At 59.5% G+C, this 8,820-nt stretch overlaps 1 protein-coding gene across 2 annotated transcripts; it reads left to right on the top strand.

Annotated features, from left to right (window-relative positions):
* The first annotated feature begins 249 nt into the window (after positions 1 to 249).
* Positions 250 to 7,822, top strand: DUSP7 (dual specificity phosphatase 7). 2 transcript variants are annotated; one of them, XM_055274895.2, is made up of 3 exons: positions 256 to 938; positions 2,415 to 2,849; positions 5,683 to 7,822. In XM_055274895.2, exons 1-3 carry the CDS (start codon positions 422 to 424, stop codon positions 5,988 to 5,990), a joined length of 1,260 nt encoding a protein of 419 aa, XP_055130870.2. In that variant the 5' UTR covers positions 256 to 421; the 3' UTR covers positions 5,991 to 7,822. The 2 variants fall into 2 exon arrangements, with proteins under 2 accessions (XP_055130879.2, XP_055130870.2); XM_055274904.2 differs by lacking the exon at positions 2,415 to 2,849 and having other exon boundaries at positions 250 to 938.
* Positions 7,823 to 8,820: the final 998 nt, after the last annotated feature.

The raw sequence follows: 8,820 nt of genomic DNA on the forward strand, positions 1-8,820 counted from the left end.
GCCGGGGCCCCTAGGCGGATCGTAGTCAGCTCCGGGCTAGTCCAGGGGGCTACGGTGCGGAGGCAGTAGGGGAGGGCCCCGCCGCTGGTCTCCCGGGCTCGGGTCGCGAGCGCGCCCGCGTACCCCGTGGGGAGGGGCGGTGGAGGCGCTGCGCCTTTAAGCCCGGGGGCCGGCCCCCGCGGCCCCGCCTCCCGGAGAACGCCTCGGCGCGCGGCCGCCGGAGCCGCTGTTTAATTGGGGCTGTCAGGCCGCGGTGCGCGCGGAGGGCCGGGCGGGCGGGACGGAGGCCGGGAGGCCGGGGCGGCGGGCGCGCAGCTCGGCGGGAGGCGGGCGCCCGGAGACGCGGCTGGGGCCCGCGCGGCCGGGGCGCCGTCCCAGAGCAGGGCTGCCCGGCCCCGGCCCCGGGCCGCCCGCGCTCCCCATGAAAAACCAGCTCCGCGGCCCCCCAGCGCGGGCGCACATGTCGACTTCGGGGGCGGCGGCGGCTGGGGGCACCCGGGCGGGGTCCGAGCCCGGTGCGGGATCGGGGTCTGGCGCAGGCACTGGGGCGGGCGCGGCGACGGGGGCAGGGGCCATGCCCTGCAAGAGCGCCGAGTGGCTGCAGGAGGAGCTGGAGGCGCGCGGCGGCGCGTCCCTGCTGCTGCTCGACTGCCGGCCGCACGAGCTCTTCGAGTCGTCGCACATCGAGACGGCCATCAACCTGGCCATCCCGGGCCTCATGTTGCGCCGCCTGCGCAAGGGCAACCTGCCCATCCGCTCCATCATCCCCAACCACGCCGACAAGGAGCGCTTCGCCACGCGCTGCAAGGCGGCCACCGTGCTGCTCTACGACGAGGCCACGGCCGAGTGGCAGCCTGAGCCCGGCGCTCCCGCCTCCGTGCTCGGCCTGCTCCTACAGAAGCTGCGCGACGACGGCTGCCAGGCCTACTACCTCCAAGGTGAGGGCAGCACGGAGACGCCTTACGGGATCGGGGCTCCCCGCGACTCCCTGACGCCCCCCTCGGAGGCGCTTTCCTCTCCACGCGCTCGGCCTGCCCCTCTGGGCGCCACGTCGTCCCCGGCCCGCATCCGCCCTCCTGGAGCCGGGTCCCCACTGTGTGGTTTGGCAGGCGCGGTGCTCCCTCTGCGCCCCCTTTCTCGGCACGATTCGAGTGGGTGGAACAAACTTTCCCCTGCCTGAGGTTTCCTTTTTTTCCTGTTGATGGGGCGACAGTAGTGCCTAGGCTCCATTGGAGCCCCTCAGAGGTGGAAGGCGCCGTCTCCCAGAACCCTAAAAGCGGCAGGGCGCCCAGGTCCAGCCTGGAATTCGTGTTTCTGGAAGGCCAGGATCAGGAAGGGCACCTTTCATAGCACCATCCTCATCTCCAGCGCATGGAGACCGTTTGGGTTGGGGTCTCCTGGATCCGGATATTGCTCCTTCCACCGGAGAATTGCCGCCTCTAGGAGGCGCTTGGGGCAGGGTATGGGCAGGGTCCATTGCTCTGGCCCGGGTCTCTCGGGACCCCCAGGTCCCTAGCCTGCTGCCCCGGACCTTGCAGAAGGGAGAGGCAGCACCGGGGGGCGAGTGGCTGAGGCCGGTGTTTCCAATTAACATTCCAAAATGGCCTCTTGCTGGCAGCGGGGCGGGCGTGCGGGCGGGAGGTGGGGGAGGCCTGCGGCACCCTCGGGCGCAGGGCCCATGCCTCGCTGCAAGGGGCTCCCCATTTCTCCTGTCCCTGTATCGCCCCAGTGGCCCTCCCCCGCTGCAGGTCCAAGGGTGGGGGGGGGCTTGTGTTCTAAGGGAGGGTTCTAGAGAAGTGGAGCCAGGTCCCCCTTCAAAACCCTGCCCCTGCTGGGGGGAAGGGGCCAGCCAGTACCTTCCCACTACCCTCCCCAGCTCTAGTTTCGGGGCTGGGCAACCACTAGACTCCCATTCAGGAAGCCAAGGACCTCTCTGCCTCTGAGCCAGATGTGGCTCTGGCACCTGTGGTCTCATCTATAAGAGGAGTTTGCCAACCCAGAGGTGCTGGCTAAGATGGGGTTGTCTGCTTTTCTTTACCACTTAGCTGTTACTGAACACCCATGGGTGCTAGGTGTGCGTGGGAGCTGCAGAAGAGGAATTAGCTGGGGCCTGTCCTCAAGTGCCCTAAAGCTGGTGGCATGGCTGGGGGCCCTGAAGTGTTATGGGTACCAGTTTGGAGTCTAGGCATATCACTTCACCTCCTGGGGCCTCAGTTTCCTTATCTGTGAAGTGGTCATGGTTTAGATGGAGAGAACACAAGAGAGGGCACACGTGTAACACGCTTGGCATGGCCCATGCTGACCGTCGGTGGTGTGGTGTTTGGCGTGGGGAGTCCTGGCCATCTCTGGTCTTGTGCAGCCCATCTGGGCTCTCGCCAGCCTCTCACCCAGGCCCCGTCTCACCCCGGACACAGGTGGTTTCAACAAGTTTCAGACAGAGTACTCTGAGCACTGCGAGACCAACGTGGACAGCTCTTCCTCGCCGAGCAGCTCGCCACCCACCTCAGTGCTGGGCCTGGGGGGCCTGCGCATCAGCTCTGACTGCTCCGACGGCGAGTCGGACCGAGAGCTGCCCAGCAGTGCCACCGAGTCGGACGGCAGCCCTGTGCCATCCAGCCAACCAGCCTTCCCTGTCCAGATCCTGCCCTACCTCTACCTCGGCTGCGCCAAGGACTCCACCAACCTGGACGTGCTCGGCAAGTACGGCATCAAGTATATCCTCAATGTCACACCCAACCTGCCCAACGCCTTCGAGCACGGCGGCGAGTTCACCTACAAGCAGATCCCCATCTCTGACCACTGGAGCCAGAACCTCTCCCAGTTCTTCCCTGAGGCCATCAGCTTCATTGGTAGGTGCTGTGTGCTGGGCAGGGGGGTGTGTGCGCGTCAAGGTGTATGCAGGACTCTGGGTGGCGCCCCCGCCTGACTGGGTACCTCTGGGCCTGTTGAGACCTGTGTGTGCCCTGCGTGTGCCAGCATGTGCCCGTGGGTGTACCTATGCCTACTGTGAGTCACCGAGTCCCTTGGGCCCCTCTACCTGTTGGGGCCTGAGCAGTCTCCTGAGTCCTGAGCTCCCCCTAGCTGGCAGCACCTCATGGGCTCTCTGCTGTCCAGCTTGTGTTTTCCTGGCTTAGATGTTGTTTCAGGCTTAGCAAGCTGAAACATCACAGCGCACAGACCTCCCACTGGTCTCACTTGCTCCACATCACGCCTCAGCACACGTGTCTCTCCAGGATGGGGTTGTCATAATGCCTCTTTGGGCTTTAATGTGGACCTAAGATGGGCTGAAAGGTAGCCCTGGAGCCAGAGGCACACCCCAAACAGGCAGCTGTTGAAATGTGGTGACTGCTAGCTCAGTCAAGCTCCAGATGCTCTCTGCAGCCTGTAGGACTTGCTTGGAGTGTAGGGAGGAGTGTAAGAGAAGGTGGAGGAGTGTAAGAGAAGGTGGAGGAGTGGAGAAAGGCCTTCCCCAGAGCAGTGTGTCCTGCTGTCTGGCTTAGTGCCCTCTGAGTCCCTGTATCCCCAGCCTCAGCAGACTCGGGTCCCCGCTGCTTTCTCCTTGGCCAGCTGGATGCTGAGACCACAGGTCATCTCCCCTGGCCCAGGGTGCAAGGAAGGGGCACGGGGGCTCAGGATGAATGTAAATGCTCTGTCTCTGAGCCTGGTAACCCAATGTTTTTGCCCAGCCTCCAGTGGCAAGGTGTGGGGGTGGCCTGGGCTGTCTTTTCCCGATGGCAGCTGTGTCCAGTGGAGGGCGTTTTGGTGTCGGCTGGGCTGGGCTAGCTTTAACAACAGGAAGTGGGAGGCTTCCCCGCCTCATCCGCTTACTGGGAACCAAAAGTAGGTGCCTGGCTGGGAGGAAGGAAGGAAGCTGAGGCCTGGGGGAGGGGCTGCAACTGGGGCTGCCTGGAGCTTCTCAGCCCTGCCCCCCACCCCCTGGGCCAAGAGGGCTAGGGGTGCTGCCTCAGCATTTGAACTCCCCCAACGAGGGAGTGGAATAGAGAGAGGGAAGCAGGCTTCGCCAGGCTGGGCCTGGCTAGTGGGTACCTTTATCCTTCCTGAAAGCCCCTCCCCATATGGGTAGGGGGACCTTTTTCCTCATTTGACAAGTGAAGGAATTGAGGCCCAGGCATCCCTTAGGAGTCAGTGGGACAGGATCAGTCACCAGCTACACCCTGAAAAGGCCAAAAATAAAGCCAGCAGAAACAGACTCTCTTTGGATCACCTGGAAGTGGGTTTGGAGGCCAGGCATTCCTCACATCCTGGTGTCACCACTGGAGGCTGGTCCCAGCACCCCCTTCTCCCACCCCCAATCTCGAGGTCAGACCACACAGCTCCACATGAAGCCACAATGTCTGTCTCCTCGCCAGATGATCCTGCCTCAGTGCCTTAGCCATGGGGCCCCCTGTCAGTCCCTGAGTCTGGAGGAAGCACCTACTGTATGCTTAATCCTTGGTTGGGCGGGGATGGGAGAGGAAGCTCTGTCAGGACAAAGGCAACGAAGAACAGTGGGTGAACCCGTGTGTCATCTTGTAGGAAGGCATTGATTGAGTGCTAGCTGTGTGCCTGGCTCCTGGAGGGTTCAGAGTCAGGGTGGTGGGGACATCTAGGACCCCATGGCTGCCTCTTGTGAATCTATGTCCCTGGCACAGCTGTGGCACACAGGCCAGCTGCCCCAGGGTCCAGGAGAGATTACAGGACTGAGTTGTTCAGTAGCTCAGCCAGTATTTATTGAGCTTCTATGTGTCACAGAGGAGTCTGAGGGTGGCACTGGGGGAAGCTGGGAGGGTTGGAGGGGAAAGGGGATGGGAAGGTTGGCCACATCCAGTTGGCTGTGGTAGGAGATATCACTGACACATGGGCCTGCTGCGGAAAGTCTAGCAAGTGGCAGGGGTGGGGCCCATTTAAGCACACCTCACTTATGAAGCCCCATCACAAGTGATAGTGTGGCCATCATCCCAGTCCCTGTGTCTTAGGAGCTGGAGTTAAGGCCTTGGGGACTAACTGGGCAGAGGGCAGAGCAAAGTGCAGGGCCAGGCCACCTATTTCCTTCCAGAGGAGCCTCCCTCAGGCCACTTTCCTGGGAGACTCTCAGGGACAACCCATGGGAGCGGCTCCAAGAGAACCAGCCCAGCCCCCAGTCCCAGGTCATGGCCTGGCAGCAGCGGGCACTGAGCTAGGAGGAGCTTCTGTGTGGCCTTGGGCTTGCCACTTTGTCTGTGTGTCTGTTTCCTCATTGATAAAATGGGCTTACTGGCCATGGTGCAGATGACCCAAGAGGATGCAGGTGACACCCGTGACAGCAGTCGTAACGCACATGGCAGTGGTAGGACTAGCCATGATCACAGGCATTACAGTAGTTCATGTTTGTTGACCCCTCACTTGGCTCAGGTCCTTATGAGACCACTGTGCATAAATAGGCCCATTTTATAGATGAGGAAACTGAGACACGGGTGTCCAGTGCCTTGGGGCTAAAGTGTGCAGAGCCCTCTCCACAGCAGTGCTGTTGACCTCTATTCCAAGTTGCTGCCCTACCCACACTGGGTTTGGCCAAGTCCCTCAGGGGTCGGGCAAGACCAGCCAGCGACCATGCTGCCCTCTGTGGCCCAGCCCTACCTGCCCACCCATGTGGGAAGGCTCCTTGAAGGAGGCACCTCCCTGACCCATGCCAATGTGTTTCAGACGAAGCCCGCTCCAAGAAGTGTGGTGTCCTGGTGCACTGCCTGGCAGGCATCAGCCGCTCAGTGACGGTCACTGTGGCCTATCTGATGCAGAAGATGAACCTGTCACTCAATGACGCCTACGACTTTGTCAAGAGGAAAAAGTCCAACATCTCGCCCAACTTCAACTTCATGGGGCAGCTGCTGGACTTTGAGCGGACGCTGGGGCTAAGCAGCCCGTGCGACAACCACGCGCCAAGTGAGCAGCTCTACTTTTCCACGCCCACCAACCACAACCTGTTCCCACTCAATACGCTGGAGTCCACGTGAGGCCTGGTGCACGGGGGGGCATGGCACCAGGCCCCTGCTCGGCTCTCCACAGGGCTAGGTGGGAGAGCCCAAGCCTGCCGCCTCTGGCCTGAGGAACCCCCAGATGTCGCCTGTGCCCAGAGACCGAGGCTGATCGGTGTCGGAGCGCCCCTCACCATCCTTGGGGGCGGGGCCCACAGGCAAGGTCTCCCACTGCAGGGCTTGCTGGAGAGGCCTCGTCTCTCGGACATGTGGCTTTGGGCGTCCACCAGGGCCTCATCCTGTCCAGGACGCTCCTTTCTGCTGATGGCCCAGCCAGTTTGGCTATTTTTTAAAGACACATCCACGGACCTGAGTTTACTTTTTACTTTTGGCAGGTAAATCCAAGCTCCCTGGAGCACAAAGAGTGTTTGAGCTCTTCTTGATTTTTCTTTTTTTTTTTTTTTTTTTTTAACAAAAAGTGTTATTTTCAGGCTACATGCAACAGTGGATTGTATAACCCAGTATTTCATCCCTTTCCTGATCCTGCAAGAGAGAGAAATGTTATCAGTTTTGTTTTTTGTTCAATTTCAAAAAGCAAGTATCGTGTTTGTTTTTGTTTTTGTTTTTTAATGGAAAAGACAGACCCCATGTTGACCTTGACCAAATGCGTTTTGCACATGTGTGAAGCCTCCGTTTCCTCGGCGGGCCCTTCTTGAAGGGGTGGCTTACTGCTCTTCAGGTATTGGGACCCCGGGTCGTGCTGCCTCCCACCCTTGGCCTAGTCTGACTTAGCCCTGCATTCGCCTGTGATGACTGCTGCAAGTTGTGATTGGTGGGCTGGATGGTGGTCTTTGCATTTTCTGCCCTCTCATCCATCCCTCTGATGGTCCGTGCAGACCTCCCTGAGGCAGAAGGTGGGGAACCTGGGGCCCTGCCGCTGTCCCCCAGGAGGTGGGCCGCAGGGGGCTGCCAGGCAGTAGCATTAGCCCCCTGGGCTCAGCCCCTAGGAGGGCCTGGGCTCTGAGCCCTTTTATATACTTAGCCACTACTTCTGTCTGTCTGTCTGTTTCTCTCTCTCTCTCTCCCTCTCCTCTCTCTTGTTGTAACTGGGAGTGGAGGCCCAGTGGCTGGGGAGAGCTTAGGTGGTGGGGCCCAGCCCTACCTCCAGGTTCTTCCCTCTCCCTAGCTGTCGCTTTGGTCTAGCCACTCCCAGCCCCCTTGTCCCCTTGGAAGCTTGCCCTGCCCTCATCTTGCCCATGCCTTCTACTGCCAGGAGACTTGCACCCATTTCAACCCTAGGGCAGGGGCAAGTGGGGCAAGGATGGATCAGCAGAAGGGGAGTGAGACTCTGTTCACTTCCCCCTGCCTCCACAGAACAAAGCCACGGATTCCGTTATCTTCCTCCAGTTTTGTTCCTTCTCCAGCCTCAGTTCCACCAGGTGTCAGGACTGCATGGGGGCCTGGGGCAGGCAGAGGGGTCAGGCCAGGGTCCCTGAGGGAGCAGCACTCAGCATGTGAGTGAGGCCCCAGAAAAACTCTGCCCCACTGCTTCTTACCTCACAGGGGTGGCTTTCAGGGATTCTTTAGGGCAGCAGATTAAAATCTTGCCACAGTCGAGAAATTGACAACAAGCTTCCATGCTGTACATGGTTCTCTTTTTCTCTCTTTTATTTTTAAAAAGAAAACCCAGAAAGATGTACCAGATTTGTGTAAATGAGGGTATGCCAGAAGGTGGCCAGTTTTGCTTTATGATCTTATGAAGGAAGATTTGTGACCCTACATATATATATACACACACATACATATATATATCCCGAACCAACAACGGGACTTTGTTTATATTGCAAATAAATATTATTTTTTCTTTAAAATGAGTCGTGTCCGATAAGGGCTTGGGGCCTGGGAAGGAGGGGAAGGAGTACTGTCGACAGGCATCCTAGTGCCTGCTCTGTGTGAGGCATTTGCCTGGTTCTGCTTGGGGTCTGCTGGGCACTTGCTTAGACCAATTAAGGTGCCCCGCAGATGGGAGGGAGCAGCCAAAGTTTCTGGATGAAGCTGGGGCAGGTGGCATTTCCCCAGCCCTTAGGCACTGGCAGGCAGAGGCATCAGGGCTTTCTCTGTGGGCTTCTGCTGAAATCAAGGCTTGAGAGGTTGTATATACCAAGTTCACATAACTGAGCCCTGACTCGCCCTTCATTGTCCGAGGCTGTCTGCTTAGGCATTGCCCAGATTGCAGCCCCCAGAACCCTAACCCTTTCTCTTGCTGCTGTGTGGGTGAGAGGGGAATGTGCATTTAACCCTGCCCCTGCAGGTCCTGGGATGTCAGTGGGCAGTGACAGATCAGCCCTTCTTTGCTTCTTAAGGGCTGGGTGGCCTTGGACAGGTCCCTTAGGCCGATTGCCCCTGGTTCCTGAGTGCTTTTCAGCTTTGTGGCAATGATGAGCACATGATTGGCCTGGGCTCACAGGGAGGAATGAGCCGTGCTCAGGCATGTACAAGGAAGGGTGGGCGCGGGCCTCGGTCCAGGCTCCCCTGGGGGTGGGGGTCTAAGCGAGGCCCTGAGCTAGAGCAGGGAGGAGGTCTGGAGAAGGATGGGGGCCACAGTCTGGGGAAGTGAGGCCTCCAGTAGGCAACAAGCCCCGAGTTACAGATCAGGAAATGGAGGCTCCAGAGTGGCTTAGGTCTCCCTTGCCTCTGGCTGGATCAGGTGAGCCCCAGTCAAGGACTTAAGAGGCCTGGAAGCTGACTCAGTTTCCCCATTTCTGACATTCCCCAGCTCTATCCCTTCAGCAAACTGTGTGATCAGCACTGAGCTGGACCCAGGTGGAAGGTAGGTGCGGAGGGCCGAGAGGGTGAGGGCGGCTCAGCC

This window comes from Symphalangus syndactylus, chromosome 1, assembly GCF_028878055.3.
Source record: "Symphalangus syndactylus isolate Jambi chromosome 1, NHGRI_mSymSyn1-v2.1_pri, whole genome shotgun sequence".
NCBI classification, from domain to species: domain Eukaryota; kingdom Metazoa; phylum Chordata; class Mammalia; order Primates; family Hylobatidae; genus Symphalangus; species Symphalangus syndactylus.

Bases quoted from the DNA above. Each gene is read 5' to 3' on its own strand.
- DUSP7 (XM_055274895.2), top strand. From the start codon at position 422: ATGAAAAACCAGCTCCGCGGCCCCCCAGCGCGGGCGCACATGTCGACT. The intron at 939-2,414 runs GTGAGGGCAGCA...CCCCGGACACAG, and splicing joins CCAGGCCTACTACCTCCAAG to GTGGTTTCAACAAGTTTCAG. The intron at 2,850-5,682 runs GTAGGTGCTGTG...AATGTGTTTCAG, and splicing joins TGAGGCCATCAGCTTCATTG to ACGAAGCCCGCTCCAAGAAG.